Source organism: Leptonychotes weddellii, chromosome 10 (assembly GCF_054177405.1).
Source record: "Leptonychotes weddellii isolate Sample4059 chromosome 10, ASM5417740v2, whole genome shotgun sequence".
Classification (NCBI taxonomy): domain Eukaryota; kingdom Metazoa; phylum Chordata; class Mammalia; order Carnivora; family Phocidae; genus Leptonychotes; species Leptonychotes weddellii.
The window spans coordinates 14,406,848-14,423,532 of NC_138378.1; the positions used below are offsets into that span (position 1 = coordinate 14,406,848).

Below are 16,685 nucleotides of genomic sequence, written 5' to 3' on the forward strand. Positions count from 1 at the left end.
ATGACTTTGACATTACAGGGATTGGTCCTGCCACAAGGTCAGGCTGTATAACGGGTTAATATAGAAACATGTATTATTATATAATGAATTTGTTCTAAAAGTATGACAACAGCTGTACTTCCATTGGCTTTCCTTTTAGTAATGCAATGTATTTTACTTTATCCTTTAAAAGCATTATTGTGAGAAAGAGCCACAGGGATCCCCCCATTGATGAGGGGTCCATGATCCAGTCATGCTTAGGATCCTGCAGCAGAGCCTAAGGCCATTTTGAGGATTCTGGCTCTTTCCCCGGAAGGACCTGGTGAGCCACTGCAGGCTTCTTTTTTTTTTTTTTTTTTTTTAGATTTTATTTATTTTTGCGAGAGAGAGGGAAAGTGAGCACGAGCAGGAGGTGGGGCAGGGGGCAGAGGAAGAAGCAGGCTCCCCGCTGAGCAGGGAGCCTGATGTGGGGGATCATGACCTGAGCCGAAGGCAGATGCTTAACCAACTGAGCCACCCAGGCGCCCCAACCACTGCAGGCTTCTGAGAAGGGTGGTGAGATCTGCAGTTGTCACCTGTGAGTTTCTGGGGGTGGGGGTGGGGTAAAGGGTCAAGTGCAACCTGGACAGGGCTGGGGGCCAGGACCCAAGAACTTGAAAGACAAGGCCAGGGTGGGAGGTAGGGATCACCCTCCACCTCTTGCTTCCTCCTGCCATGTCTGAGAGGGGCCTCTGGAAGACCTGCTCAGTCTTGGGTGTCAGGACTGTCTCCTGACAGGACCCAGGTCTGGGCCTCTTACTGCTGGGGGCAGGAGTTTGGGCCAGGTTCTCCCCACAGGTACATCTAAGACAAGGGCAGACCCTGAGAAGATGGGGTCAGGGAAGCTTGAACAGGCTTGTTGCAGGAAGCCAAGGATGGCTCTCAGAGACTCACCTTGGTAGAAATAACAAAAACAGCTAACTCTCATATAGCACTTTCTCTGTGCCAGGCATTGCTCTAAGACATTTACATGTGTTACAAAAACCTAATTAGGTAGGTACTAGTATCGTGCTCCTTTTACAAAAGAGGAAACAGGCAGAGAGACAGCACTAAGTTGCCCAAAGTCACAGAGCTAGTAAATAGCAATCTTGGTTTTTTAAAAAAACTGGTTGGTGTGAGGACGGAAGGATGCTCAAAGGGCTGGGGACACACAGAGACAGGGCTGTTCTTCCTGCCTAGGGAGGGAGGAATGCAGGTTGTATCATACATCTAGTCCATTTTCACATTGAAAAGCCGACGACCAAAGAGGGTCAGGACCTACATGAGGTCACAAGCTAGTGAGTGGGAATACCAGCAATCAGAATGTCTGCATGTTTGCCCCTCCCAGTCTCACCCCTTTGCTCACCCCCACCCCCCAGCCAAGGAGAACGAGGCTGGAGGGCAGGAACAGTCTCATAAACAAGCTAACATCTACACTTTGCATTCAGAACCTCCTCTGAACCCTGTGGCCCCAGATGATCACTTATGATGGTGCCCGAAAGTTCACTGTTAGTGTGCAATCTTTAAGGCATTGTGCTAAATTTGTGGCCATGCATGATATCATCCAATCCTCACAACCCTCTGAGGTAGGTACCATTCCTTCAGCACAGAGGAGGAAGTGGAGACTTGCAGAAGTGAAGACACGTGCAGAAGTGACACAGTGGGAGGTGGCCCAATCAGGCTTTGATCTCCTGTCTGGCAAATATAAGTTTGCTTACTGGGCACTTTCTATGAGCCAGGTGCTGCTCTAGGTGATTTAATGGATACATTTGCTGAATCCTCACAATGGCCCTATCCTGGATGTGCTGTTATTATTCTCAATTTACAGATGTGATGCCTGAGGCATGAGAGGCTAAGCAACCTGCCCAGAATTACCCAGCTGGTCAGTGGCAGAGTTAAAATTGAACCCTGGGCAGTCTGGCCCCAGAGTCTGGGTTCTGGACCCCCTCACTGTCCTGCTGCCCTCTGGCTCTGGGACAGTCCCCAGATGTCCCATGAAGCCACCACCACCACTCTTGGGGGTAGGCTATTTTCTGCTATTCATGTACCATTAAAGATAGGCTTCTCAGATGCTCTACCAAGGGGAACTGCTCCCTGAATGCAGGCAGGGCTCTTCAGGACTGAAAAGAAGGAAGCTTACCTGCTAAATTCCTATTATGTGCCAGACACTTAACATATGTCCATGTCCTCTTAATCTCCCAGGAATTCTGCAGGGTTGGATGCAAAAGTCCCTTTTGCCAGATGAGGATATTGAGGCACAGAGAAGTGACTTGTCCAAGGTCACACTGCCAGTAAGCACTTAAGATGAAAATGGAACCCAAGACCATCTGACTGCAGAGCCCATGCCCTTCCCACCAGGCTACACTGCCTCTAGAACCCACCATGGCCCCCAGGCAAGGGGAATGTCCTGGAAGGGGAGACAGGAAGATACCCAGGCTGGCCTGGTCACATATGGGGTTGCAGTGGGTAGTCCCATCCCTGAATAAGGGGCCATCTCAGCCCTGAGTGCAGACTGAATAGGATATATTCCATGGTGGCAAAGGGAGGAGCAAGAAGCTCCCTTGGGGAATGGTGATGGGAGGTACCATCCCTCTGCCCCCTGTCCAGTGCCAGCCACTGAGGCCTGGCTCCTAAGGTTCTGGGTGGGAAGGTATTCTGAAATCTGGAGGTCAGTCTGATTCATCTCCAAACTGCCAGCAACTTACAGAGAGCCTGGCATGTAGTATAGTAGGTGCTCAGCATGCACGTGTGGAATTTATGGATGAGTCCCAGAATGGCTCTGGCTAACCCAACCCCTCCTTCCCCTAGCACTTTATTGATATTGTAACACCTATAATTATCAGAGCCTTGACCCTGTGCCAGGCACTGCTATCAGCACGTTTTGTGTGTCACCTCATTTCACCCTCAAAATAACCCTCTGAGAAAGGTACTGCCATTAGCTCCATTTTACAGATTATAAAACCGAGGCTTTGGAGAGGCAAGGTAACCTGTCCAAAGCTTTACAGTGAATTACTGGGGAAGATGGCTCTTCCACTGGGGACTGCCTGGCCTCAGAGTCTATATTCTAAACTGGAGCTACTCAAAGGACGATCAGTGGGCTAGCTTTATCAGCATCACTGGCAGCTAGTTGGAAATGCAGCCTCTTGAGCCCTACTCCAGACCTGCTGAATCAGAAGATCTGGGGTGGGACACAGCAGTCTGTGTTTTAACCAGGATCATGCAGTGATTCTAATGTATGCTCAAGTTTGGGTAGTGCCGTCTAGAACACTAAGTTATACCGCCTCTTCAACAACCCTCTCAGCAGCCCTGAGAAGGGGTGGGAATTAGAAGAAGTAACTATTACTATTATTATTGTTGTTGTTGTTGTTGTTGTTATCATCATCATCATCATCATCATCCTCTCATTTTCCAGATGATGAACTGAGCCTGGACCAAGACTCAAACCCAAGTCTTTTGGTTCCTTTCTCTTTACGGAATCTGTTTCTCCACCTCAAAAATGAGTGAATGGAACAAAAGGATTTTCCAGGAAGAAGAGGAATCCCAGGTCTGACAATGAGCGCCACTTAAGAGATCAGCAGCACTCGCTGTTGGGCCCTGGCCATGGTGCTGAATTCGTGCCCCACTGACGGACAGCCGCCCAGGGTGGGATATTGCGCCCCTAGAGGCTCCCTTGTCTTACAGGCGCAGTGTCTGGCCCTCTCCCCCAGGAAGCGGGAACCCGGAAAACTCAGCACCAGGCTGGATTCCTAACTGCTCCCCGCCCCCCCAGCTCGTCTGGGTCTGAGAAGGGACGGAGGGGCCGTCTGTGTCTTTAAGAGCAAAACATAGATTTTAGGGGCCGAACCGAGCCGGTCTAAGGAGATGGGTTAACTCCTTCCTTCTCAGCTCAAGGTAAGTGTGGATGTGGGAGAGGACTAGGGACATACCCTCCAAGCCCCAGCCAGAGGAAGGCTCCCAGCCAGGCAGGAGCTGTGACCTGGAGGGCCTGTAGTATCCAGGACAGCAGCTCGGAGGGAGGCCCACCACCGACTACTGGGGCTGGAGGCTAGATCCCAGGAAGCGCTCCTCCTCCCTCCCCGCAGCAGCCGCCCCCTCCAACAGGCCGCCTTCCCAGCAGTGCCCATTCCCTTCCCCTTGCCTTTGTCTCTCTTCTCAGCCCTCCAACAGACTGGGTCTTTCTGGGAGGGAAAGAGGCATAATGGATGTTCCCAAAATTGGGGATGGTGCTCCTGGGGCCCAAGACAGGGCCAGTCACCTCCCGGGAGAGCAGCCCGGCAATCTCCACCCTCCGGCCCCTGCAACCCCACATTTCACCCTCCAGCCTCTCACCGGGGTCCTCAGACCCCTTCCACCCTCCTGGATCCCCTCCCCCACGCCTCCTGGCCACCGGGTGCATTCTGCTCCCCTGCTCCTTTGGACTCTACCTTCTGCGAGCTGAAGGACTGGGTCCAGTGGTACAGAACAAGGCTCTCCTTGGGCCAATGGGCGGGGCTGGCCGCCTCGAGCGCGTCAGGGGCCTCCACCGGCTTAGCCGCATCGCTCTCCAGCGCCGAGATGGGCCACCAGCTGCAGTTGGTGGGGGTCAGGTTGTTGGGGGTCGCCATGACAGCCCGGAATCAGAGGGAGGAAAGAAGGAGGCTCCGCGGCGGCAGCTCTCTCTCGCCCTGCATCACATGGCCTCGCGGAGCCTGCCCCTCTGCTTCGCTCCCTCCCTCCCCTCTCCGTGAATGTCATTACTCGCTGGGCGAATGGGGGAGGGGTGTGGGGGATCCCGGGAGCTCCTTCCCTCCTCCTCCCCTTGGCACGCCCCTGGCCCCTGCCAGAGAAACTACCAGTCCTCTCGGGTCCGGCTCCCTGGAAGGGTTCGAGGAGCCACAGGGGAGTGGGCCATGCCCCCCATATAGCTAATATCTGGCCGGTCATCTGCCAAGACTCCACCATTGTTAACGCATTCTGACTATCTTCCAGGAAGCAAATACCTCTTAGGACAACTGGTGTTATAGAGACCCATTCCTTTCATAAATCAGTGTCTGGAAATAGCTTGTTTCTCTTAGGGGCTGTCATTTTCTAGCATTTCTCCTGGAGGACCTCTAAGGACAGAAGGGAGCAAACTATGAAGTCTGGAGCAAATGCTTACACAGCACTTGCCGTGTGCCCCAGCTTTACAACCATCAAGTCAATTGAGCCCTCACAATAACCCTATGAGCCTCGTTTTACAGAGGACAAAACTGAGCACAGAGAGTTAAGTTAAGTGACCTTGGCCAAGGTCCCCTAGCTAGTAAGTGGTGGAGTCAAGATTCGAACCCAGCCTGTCTGGCTCCAGAGTCTATGCTGGTAGTGATAAGGTCATGATACCAGGATAATGATACAGACAAAAGCACAGCAAGCATTTATCAACCCAAGCACTTTACACGCATCATCTCATTCATCTGCACAATAATCATTTTTACTAGAGGAGGAAGGTGAGGCTCAGAGATGTCAAGTCATTGGTCCAAGGTCACTTCACCCAGGAGACTGAGGCATAACTAGCAGAGCCCGTAATGTCCCGCTATCACTTAGTTTATCCTAAATATTCGTGGGAGCTTTACATAAAGTTCCTTAATATACCCTTGCTTCCCTTGCTATAAATATTGTTGTAATTTATTTACCATTGAGCAAATAGATGCACCAGGAAGATAAGCTTCTGAATTTGCCCTCCCTCCATGTGATGCTCTCAAAAACTCCTGAGCACATCACCCTTTCAGACTGATAAGCATGGCTCTTGAGGAATCAGTGTCCTTCCTTCTACCAGATAGCAAAAGTTCTGTGGCCCACGGGCTTCCCTTTTTGCTTTGGCTGCCAGGAAGCTTAGAGCTACATTTTCTACTAAGTCCCAGTTGCCACATTAGCCTTCCTGGTTCAGCAAATTCTTTGTTGCCCTTCCATGAATTTTTTTTTTAAGATTTTATTCATTTGAGTGAGAGAGAGCGAGAGAGTGCGCACGAGTGGGGGGAGGGTCAAAGGGAGAGGGAGAAGCAGACTCCCCCTGAGTAGGGAGCCTGAGTGGGGGGGCGGTGTGTGCTGGATCCCAGGACCCTGAGATCACAACCTGAGCTTAAGGCAGATGCTTAACCAACTGAGCTACCCAGGTGCCCCTCCATGAAATTTTTATTCCTTTTTCCTCAAAGTTTCTTGCTGTTCATGATTTGATTTTACAGAGCAGGATATGATGTGTCTTGAGGGAAAATTCAAATGTCTGAATTCAGGGAAGTAAGACCTTAGAAAATCTGGTCCCTGTAGAGGCCAATTTTGGGCAAAAGGCTTGAGCAGTGGAAACTTGAGCAAGGCAAAAGGGCCCACAGCGACCACCTAGCTGACCCAAACAGGCTCATTAAGAGACCCAACTCAAAAGAGCCATCAGCCCTAACTGACCAGTTACAACCAAGCACAGTTCCTAAGATTACCAAAAAAAAAAAAAAAAGTACAATTCCATATGTCCCCATACTCCCTTACTCCACCTTATAACTATAGCTCGTGGCAGACAATCTCTCCTTTACTGTCCTGCCGATGCTCCCTTGCAGTGTATCCGATAAACTTCTATCACTTTTGTTCTGCCTTGAGTGAATCTTTCACCCCTGGCACCGCCAGCTGCCACCCAACTGGGATGCCCCACAGTCCCTGTGTCTTCCACCTAACTGCATCCAAGGAGCCCATGTTACAGCAGTTGCACTCAAATGTGTAGTCATCCCCTCAACAAATATTAACTGTGCCCCCACTGGGTGCTAGGCACTTTGATGGCATCAGAAATACGGTGACAAGTAGGACAGACATTGGCCTGCTCTTTGCATTTTTCTTATCGATACATCTGGGAAAGAGTTTCCTATCGACGCAGGTCTAACCCTTACTTTAGAACAGTCTACATGGTATGGATGCACTGTAACAAATTTAACAACTCCTATTAACAGACATATATGCTGTTTCTAATTTTTTGTTATAAAAACAAATGCTGTAGCAAAAATCCTTATTCATACAGATCTGTGCCCATGTTTGAGTATAATTTGTATGATAAATTCTTAGCAGTGGAGTTGCTAGATCGAAGAATATGTCTCTGCCCAAGTTCTCTCCAAAGAGGCTGTTCCAATTTATAATCCCCACTAACAATCGACAAAAGGGCCCATTTCCCTGCACCCTTGCCAACTCAGCATATTTTTTTTCTTTTTGAATCTCTGGGTGAAAAATGGTATATTGTGGTTTTTATTTGCTTCTCTCTTTTGAGTTTTTATGATAAAGAAATTTTCAGACATATGACATAGCAAACAAAATAGCTCAGTGAACACCCATATATCCATCACCTAAGTACAATCATTGGTTAAAACTTGCCACGTTTGTTTAATTTGGGAAGGAGAGTTTGAAGTATTTTGAAATGAATTATAGGCATCATGATATTTCATCCATGAAATACTTCAGTATTAGATACTTTACATCTAATGTAAGTCATTTTCTCACATAAACAACACACTTTTCACATTTAAAAAATTAACAATAAGGCCCTGATATCTAGTTCACATTCCCATTTCTCCTGTCGTACCAGAAATGTCTGCATAGCGAGTTTGAACTAGGATCCACACGAGGACCATGCCATGAATTCTGTTGTTACCTCTCAAGTCTCTTTTATGGAGAATGGTCCTCATTCCTTTATATTTTTCCCCACGATGTTAACTCACAGAGCTGTCCTGTACAATGTTCTGCTTGGGATCCTGATTGGTCATTGTCGCGCCTTTTAACTTGTACTCCCCTCTGTGTTTCCTATAAACTAGCACTTAGGTCTAAAGGATAGACTAGATTCAGGTGAAGCATTTGGGGGCAGGAATTTAACTAATCCTTCGTGGGTGGAGCCGTGTGCTTCATTTTGCCTCGAGTCCGGACATCCACAATATCTTGGTGTCCCACTATTAGTGATACCATGTTTCATTGAGGTGGTGACCACCACTTTCCATGTTAAATGTCCATTTTTCCTCTTCCCACCAGGACCTTATGGGTATCTGGTTTTTCATCCACTGATGGTCCTTGGCTAGACCAATTATCTGGGGCTGTAAAATGATTTTCTAATTTTGCCCTTTCAGGTGCTTTATCAACTGGCATTCTTTGAGTTTCATCTTTTCAACTGTTTCAAATCCATTTTAATTTCTTCCACAGCGAATGGTCTGTGTTTCCGTGCAGACCTGGGCAATTATACCCCAACGTGATGAGTGCTGTGCTGGGGTAAGGATGGGGGGTGTGGCAGAGCCGGGAAGGGGCACCTGCCTGTCCCACCTGGGTGCTGGACATGCCAGCGAAGGCTCTCAGGAGCTGGGGGCTCTCAGTATGGGTTCCTCTGAAGCAGATCCCAAGACGAGAATTCAAGGACAACAGGGCACCCAGATGGCTCAGTCGGTTAAGCATCCGCCTTAGGCTCAGGTCATGATCCCAGCAGGGAGCCTGCTTCTCCCTCTCCCTCTGCCTGCCTGTCTGCCTATTTGTGATCTCTCTCTGTCAAATAAATAAATAAAATCTTAAAAGAAAAAAAAGAATTCAAGGACAAGCAGTTAACTTGGGAGAAGGAAACTCTGGGAGGCAAGTGGGGAAATAACATAGGCAAGAAAGGCAGCCTGGGAAGGTGTATTGTCAAGCAAGTTAGCACCCTGGGTGCCTGGAGCTTAATCCCACAGGGAAATCCTGAGGCTGGTGTAAAGCACTTCCCTGAGGAGGAAGAAAGCCAGGGCATTTGCACACGAAGTCCTGTCATTGTTGGAAGGCTGCTTCTTGCAGGGAGTGCTAATTTCCCAGCATTTCGGGCCTGCCCTGAGGTTGGCAGAGAAGCTTCCAGCGACTACAGAAAGCCCTCAGGCAACCCATGTGGGTGCTGCCTGCTGGGGGTCAGCCGGTGTGCACAGAAATGGTAAAAGTAGGGACGGGTAGGGCATTGCCAGCATCTGCTCAGGGACCTCTAAGCAGAGGACTTTAAGAATGAGGAGGAATTAGCCAGATGGAGAGAAGATAGGGAAAGGGATGCATGCTCCAGGCAGAGGGAGGAGCAGGTGCAAAGCCCAGAGGTGAGAGAGAGGGTGCGGTGTTTCAGGGACCCACAGCTGTTCATCTGGCTGGAGACAGAGGTGAGAGATGAGGCTCGGTGGTCATGCCAGGCCTGCTAAGCCACCTTTAGGGGTTATCACATCATGCTGAGGGCACTGGGGAGTCACTGGAGAGTTTTAATCAGGGAAAAGTAACATCCAGTTTGGGTGCCAGAAATCTGAAAACGCCTGAGATACATATACTGACATTCCAATGTATCAATTCACACTGGAGACGAGCTGTTCCTTGCCAGTGATGGGATCACTCCTGCCCTTCTCTCCCTGAGAACCAGGGACGGACTCAGCCACCAAGATGCCTTGAATGTGAAGTCAGTGCACAGTGAGGTGGAGAGCCTCAGGGAACTGCTCACTTGGGCCTACTATAGGTAGATTACAATATGTTATGACAGTAACAGCTATGAGGGTTTCCCATGTGCCAGACACTGTGCTAAGCACTTTTTAGTCATTATCTCAAGTGAAGTGAGATTGTTACTATCCTGATCACAGGCATGGGGAAATTGATGCTCAGGTGAATGAAGTTATTAGCCCAAAGTAAAGCGCTAACACCCAAGTCCACAGAGAATGGGAGTTCTAAGCGTCCACACAATAGGGGATTAGATAAATAGAGTACGTCTGTACCATGGAACAATTTATATCCACTAAATGAGTAAGGGTACAATGTAGAGGTTACGGTTAAAAACAGGTTGGAATTATATGAGCTACTCTAAAAGTTCTATTTAGCAAGGGTTACTAGAATACTTAAAATATAAAAAGAAAAAAAGCAGGTTACCAAAAAAGTATATACGATTCAATTTTTAAAATAAGTTATAGAAGGATAGTCAGCAAAAGTGGTTACATGGTGGGGCACTTGGGTGGCTCAGTCGGTTGTGTCCAACTCTTAATTTCAGTAAAGGTCACGATCTCAGGGTCGTGAGATTGGGCCCCGCATGGAGTCTGCTTGAGATTCTCTCTCTCCCTCTCCCTTTGTCCCCCACCCCCGGCCCCACTCACGCTCTCTCTAAAATAAATAACACGAACTGCCTGACCCCCAATCATCAGCTAGGAAGCAGCAGAGCTGGGGTTAGGGTCCAGGTCTACCTGATCCCCAGATACACCTGAGCCCTTTCCTCCACACACCACTGCCTCCACAGATAGCAGACACTGAACGGGCCACGGCCATGGGTGGGCTGGGGTGGGGGTGGAGGATATCTTTCAGCCTGAAAGGTTCACTCAGGAGATTTTGCTTCCAAGTTTGGGGCAGGATGAATGGTTCTCCTGGGAGTTAGGAGTCGCCTGAAGAAATACGCTGTGAAAAATCCTAACAGTGAATGCATCTACTGTCTACATCGATTACCTGAGGGCCTGCTGGCTCAGGAAGCCACAGGGACCCCAGAAATGCCGTAAGGGTGTGGTGGGGAGCACGGTGGATTGGGAGAGCACGTGTTCCACCTGACATACAGCTGGCCGCTCCTTGTTCCAGCCAATCCCTCCCGGAGTGGATTGCAAGCTTGGCTGCCAGCTATTCCAGGTTTTCAAGAACCTGGAGATCCAGAGGTTCACGTGAAATCTCTCATCTTAAAATGTGTTACGAAAAAAAAAAAACTGGCTGGCACAGAAATAACAAAACATATTCGTGGGTTGGATCATCAGTTTGCAGCCTCTACATGAGATAATTTTTGCCACAATCCTAGGGGCAGTATGTCAGTTAACATGGCACTAGCTACTGAAAGAGCGAAACCACAGTGGCTTTACACAGAAGTTATTTTTCACTCACGCAAAGTCCAATTAGCAGTAGGTGGGGGGAAGGGCAGGGAGTTCTCTGCCAACCTTCCCATGTGGCTTCCAAGATCACCCAGGCATTGCGATCCAGCAGGCACTGCTACCCAGTGGGCACACAGTGAAGAGAGAGAGCAGAGGACCTTGTGGGAGGTTTCAATGGGTGGCAGTCCTCCTTACTTATGCCCTTGTTCCACTGGCCAGAACTCAGTCCTGTGGCCATGTCACCAAAGTGTAAAGGAGAGCTGGGAAATGTAGTCTCTGGCCTGTGACAGTTTCCAACAAGAACTGTCCTATAGACTGGCTATGCAGACCTCTGGGCTAGTTATATCCATCTCTGCCTCCCTCACCGCACAATTACCATCCTCTCAATTTTACAGATGAAGAGATGAATCTCAGAGAGGCTAAGTGACTTGTGGGAAGTCTTGCAGCTAGGAGCACTGTCTTTCTGACTCCAATCCAGGGACCTTTCCTCTACCTCAGTGTTTCCCAACCTTGCCATTTCCTAAGAATCACCCATGGCACTTGCTAAACATACAGTCCCGGAATGTTCGGCGGAGAGTGTGGTAACCTGTATTTTCATCAAGAATCCCAGATGATTCTTCTCTCAGACTCTGCACCAGGGGCCGCACCTCAGAATCATCTGGGGAGCTTTATGAAATGCTGATCTCTTGGCCCTAACCCCGAGAATTCTGATTCAGTGGGTCTGCAGGGAAGGGCCCTGACACTGACATTTTATTTATTTATTTATTTATTTTTAAAGATTTTATTTATTTATTTGAGACAGAGAGAATGAGAGACAGAGAGCATGAGAGGGAGGAGGGTCAGAGGGAGAAGCAGACTCCCTGCCGAGCAGGGAGCCCAATGTGGGACTCGATCCCGGGACTCCAGGATCATGACCTGAGCCAAAGGCAGTCACTTAACCAACTGAGCCACCCAGGCGCCCGACACTGACATTTTATAATACTCCCGGGTGACTCTAATGTGCAGCCAGGGCTGGGAACCTCTGCTCCCACACCAAATTAGGCTGGTAAATTTTTCAAATTAAAGCAGCAAGAGAAAGAGAGAGAGATCAATGAGTGAGAGCATTTTAAAAACTCAAGTGATTCTAATGTGCAATCTAGGTTGAGACCTTCTCGATAAATGGACAAGAAGACTGAACCAGTAGGTTTGGGGTAAGCCAAACTCTTGGTATTTTTTAAAGCTCCTCCAGGGTATTATGACACCACTGCCCTAGGGCTCTGCTACTCAAAAGGTATCCTCTGAATTATCAGCACATCTCTGGGAGCGTGTAAGCAGAATTTCGGGTCTACTCTAGACCAGCTGAATTAAAATCCCCAGGAGAGGGGCGCCTGAGTGGCTCAGTCGGTTAAGCTTCGGCCTTCAGCTCAGGTCATGATCCCAGGGTCCTGGGATCGAGCCCCGCATCGGGCTCCCTGCTCAGCAGAGAGCATGCTTCTCCCTCTGCCTGCCACTGCCTATCTGTGCTCTGTCAAATAAATAAAGTCTTTAAAAAAATAAAATAAAATCCCCAGGAGATAAGCACACACTCTAGGCACACAGGCTCTTTTTTGGGGGAGGACAGCAGATTAGGTCCTCCAATAAGGGCTGGCTCATCTTCTTTCCATCCCCATCCATCCTCCCGAAGCTTGCAGGAGGTTTTCTAGTGTCACCAGCATAATCTGTCCTCAAAGATCTGGGCCTTGCTGCCCCCATGCCGTGGCCATCTGTTCATGGATACTTTGTTTGGTCTGGGCATGTGCATGGTCTGACGAATCAACAGGGGACTTGCAGGTCCCTTCTGCCAGGGGAGGACATCAAGGATGCTGGGTGCTGTCTTGGGGGCAGACCATGGGATTGGGTGCTTCACCTGAAGATCTAAAGCTCTTTAGATCTCCAGGTTGGGGAAGAAGGCAGACTTGTTTTGTGAGGTTCTGGGACCAATCAGAGGAAGCTACAGGGAGGGAGGCTGCAGTTCAATATAGGGAAAAGTTTCAAACAAGCACGGGCCAAATTGAGGGTTGTAAGCTTCCTGTTCCCCAAAGAGGACAAGCAAAAGTTGAATGGCCTCCATGCAGGGACACTCGGAGGCAACGTCTGGATTGGATGTGAGCTGGAAGAACTCCCCTCAAGGCTGAGACCCGCAGGCCCCTCAGCGGCTGGGAGGCGGGGTCAAGGAAAAGAGCTCAGGGAGGGAGATGGTTCAGGGTTCTAATGCGCCAACACGCGTGAAGGCAGTTTGCTTAAACACAAATGACTGTGCGTGAAATAGTTTCCGTGTCGGTCTCCACTAGTTTGAAAGCTGTGAGGTCAGCAGCTGGGCTGCCAGTGGAGTCCTCTGCACCTGGCACAGATAGAACAGCATCTGTCCAGTAAATATTTGTTAACTTAAATGCAAATGGCTGAACACGAGCATTAATCTATTTGTCTCTCATTGGTAATTTTTGTACACTGTGGGACAATTTGGCACGCTTTTGTGCCCTTTAAAGCATCTTTGTCAGGTGTTCAAATTGTCCATTCTTCTGCTTGCTTTCCTATTAAGTGCTAATTATTTTTTATCCAGCTTGTATCTGCATGGCATTCTTTGTAATGAAAAAACAACTCATATATCCTAAATGGCCCATAAAGGGGGCGGGTATTAAATCATTCAGGGGCTCTCCTCCGCAAAGCCCATCCACCAATCCAAGTTAAGAACGTCTTATCTGGAAGCGTTTCAACAAGATGCCAACAGCATGGTCTCCAGGTGAGTGTTCTCTGAACTACTTTGTGTTTGGCTGTATGTTTTTTTTTTTTTCTCTTGTGAACATCTATTACTTTTGAATAAGAAAAACTAACCAGCAGGAACTGGACTGGTTTTAAACTCTATTTTAGATCTCTAATTTATTTTAGCCAGCTTTATCTAGTTGGCAATGTTACTGTTTGAGAAAATTACACACGGAAAAACAGAGTGAATGCTTCCAATAACCACTTAACAAGAAAGCTGAGACCCAGAGAAATATGGTGATTTATCTGTCCCAGGACAGGAGGCAAGAGCAGAACTCAGGCCCTGACTTGCAGGTGGGTGTTCTTTTTTTTTTTTCTTTTTAAAGATTTTATTTATTTGAGAGAGAGAGAGCATGTGAGAGAGGGAGAGAGAGAGAGAGCACGAGCAGTGGGAAGGGCAGAGGAAGAAGCAGGCTCCCCACTGAGCAGGGAGCCCCATGCAGGGCTTGATCCCAGGACCCTGGGATTATGACCCCAGCCGAAGGTAGACGCTTAACCCACTGAGCCACCCAGGCGCCCCTGGGTGTTCTTTCTTATACACAACTCCCTGCCCTTCCCGCTGTGAACCTTACTGTTTTCTCTCACTAAGTCAGCAATGCAGGACTGTCTCAGGCATTCATGGCCTCACAGGTTGGATATTTCATTTCATGGACAGGATGTGTGTAGATTCCAGAGTGGAGACAGCCATCAGACCAGGCAGCCTCCACACATGCCTTTGCTTACTGGAAAACCACAACAGGCTGCAGATCGAATGCACAGAACTTCTGGCAGAAGCCTGTCCCTGGCACCAGGGCCACTCTGAAAGTCTGCTATTGGGTGATCTGCAAAAGCTGCAGGCAAGTCTGTGCCATTTCTGCCACGTGGGACATCTTCTTGGGAGTATTCAGGATTGCTGAGAAGTTCTCCATGGTCACTTCCTCCAGTCTGGCTGGCTCTGGCTTCTCTGAGCCAAGTGAAAGGTGTAGGGTACTTCTCCAGGGGTCCCCGCCATGCTGAGCAGGGCTTAGGACTGGGCTCCACTCCTTTTCCATTTGATAGGACCCAGCAGAGAGAATTCAAAAGCATTCATGCTGCCCCAGAACCTATGGGAGCAGCTTTGGGCTCTGCAGAAGCACCAGGGGCTGGGCTCAGCTGTGACAGGCTGGAAAATTCATAGGGTGAATGGATCGCAGGTCTCACAGTTGAGAAATGAGCATAAGGATTTTTTATTGTTTTGTTTTCCCTGGCATCTGGGCAGATGAGTCCACGGTGGATGTTCTGGGTGTCCTAAGGTCAGCTGCAGAATACATTTCATTGTGGGGCCCTGGTCTGCGATAAAGAGTATCTCTGGGCTAAGATGATTCTCGGAGGTGGTTCCTGGGTTTGGGGTCCACTGGGAGAAGGTGCTTTGGAAGCGCAGTAGAGAAATTCTGAAGGCCAGAGAATGAGAGACTTGAACCTAAAGCACTGACAGGTTCTTAAGGCCCACCCTGAGAAATTCTTTATCCTTATCAGGGGAAGACAAATAGGCACTTACATGACTAAATCTTAAGAACAGATTGCATAGTAATAATCAAAGAGGTGTTGATTTAAAAAAAAAATCTTCAGTGGCTTTTCAAGAAAATTATAAGAATAATACACATTAATCATAACAAATTCAAATAATATATAATGTAAGAAGTAAATACAACTCCACTCTCCTGAAGAGGTACAAAATAAGGTAAGGTATCATTTTCAAACTATCAGATAGGCAAGCTTAAAAAAATGGTCATCTCCAGCCCTGGCAAGGGTGTAGGCCAGGGTTTTTTAACCTCAGCACTCGTGACGTAATTCTTTCTTTGTGGTGGGGGCTCTCCTGTTGACCGTGGGATGCTTAGCAGCGTCCCTAGCCGCTACCCCCTAGACACCAGTAGCATCTCCAGCACTACCTCCCAGGCTGTGACAACCAAGAATGTCTCCAAGCACTGTCAAATGTCCCCCCGGGGGGGGGGGGGAGGGTACAAAATGAGCCCCTGGCTAAGAGCCATTGTAGGCAAATGGACACCCCAAACACCACTGGTGGGAGTGGAATCTGGCAGTTTAACATACTTATCAGATATTAAAATTTGTGTCACAGAGTGCCTAGGTGGCTCAGTCGGTTAAGCGTCTGCCTTCGGCTCAGGTCATGAGGATCTCAGGGTCCTGGGGTGGAGCCCCACATCGGACTTCCTGCTCAGCAGGGAGTCGGCCGCTCCCTCTCCCTCTGCCCCTCCCCTCCTGCTCATTCTCTCAAATCAATCAATCAATCAATCTTTTAAAAAATTTTGTGTCACAAGGAACTTCACTTTAAAATACATTTACAGGAGGGGCGCCTGGGCGGCTCAGTCGTTAAGCGTCTGCCTTAGGCTGAGGTCATGATCCCAGGGTCCTGCAATCGAGCCCCGCATCGGGCTCCCTGCTCCGCGGGAAGCCTGCTTCTCCCTCTCCCACTCCCCCTGTGTTCCCTCTCTTGCTGTGTCTCTCTCTGTCAGATAAATAAATAAAATCTTTAAAATAAATAAATAAAATACATTTACAGGAGTACAAACTTGTTCAATGAGCACTAATGATAATAATGGATAATGGCACTAGTGGTTTAATGCAGCACTATTGGTAATATTTTAAAAACTGGTAATGATATAAATAACATTGGTAGGAAATTGCTTAAATATCTATCTATCTATCTGGCTGCAAAATGCCCAGACACACAACTGAATTAGGCCTGATATACAGAGGTCTTCAAGATAAAATTATTATGGGGGGGAGGGGGCACCTGGGTGGCTCAGTCAGTTGAGTGGCTGCCTCAGGTCATGATTTCAGGGTCCTGGAATCAAGCCCCACACCGGGCTCTCTGCCCAGCAAGGAGTTGCTTGTCCCTCTCCCTCTGATCCTCCCCCATTCCTGCTCTCTCTCAAATAAATAATCTTAAAAAAAAATTGTTATGGGGGAAAAAGCAAGGTGCAGAAGAGTGTAGAGAACTTTTTTTTTTTTTAAAGATTTTATTTATTTATTTGACAGAGAGAGACACAGCGAGAGAGGGAACACAAGCAGGGGGAGTGGGAG

General features: G+C 48.5%; 1 protein-coding gene across 4 annotated transcripts in view; it reads right to left on the reverse strand.

The window, feature by feature from the left end:
* GDAP1L1 (ganglioside induced differentiation associated protein 1 like 1) overlaps positions 1–16,685 on the reverse strand; it is a 48,280-nt gene that overhangs the window by 22,005 nt on the left and 9,590 nt on the right. For 2 of the 4 annotated variants that reach the window (XR_004076110.2, XM_006734491.3), the window contains exon 1: positions 4,422–4,734. The exons of the other annotated variants lie outside the window; for them this stretch is intronic. Coding sequence is in view for 1 of the 2 variants with exons in the window: in XM_006734491.3 (XP_006734554.1) it covers positions 4,422–4,601 (180 nt within the window). In the remaining variant the exon portion in view is untranslated. Of the gene's footprint in view, positions 1–4,421; positions 4,735–16,685 lie in introns of those variants that run through there. 4 annotated transcript variants of the gene reach the window in all.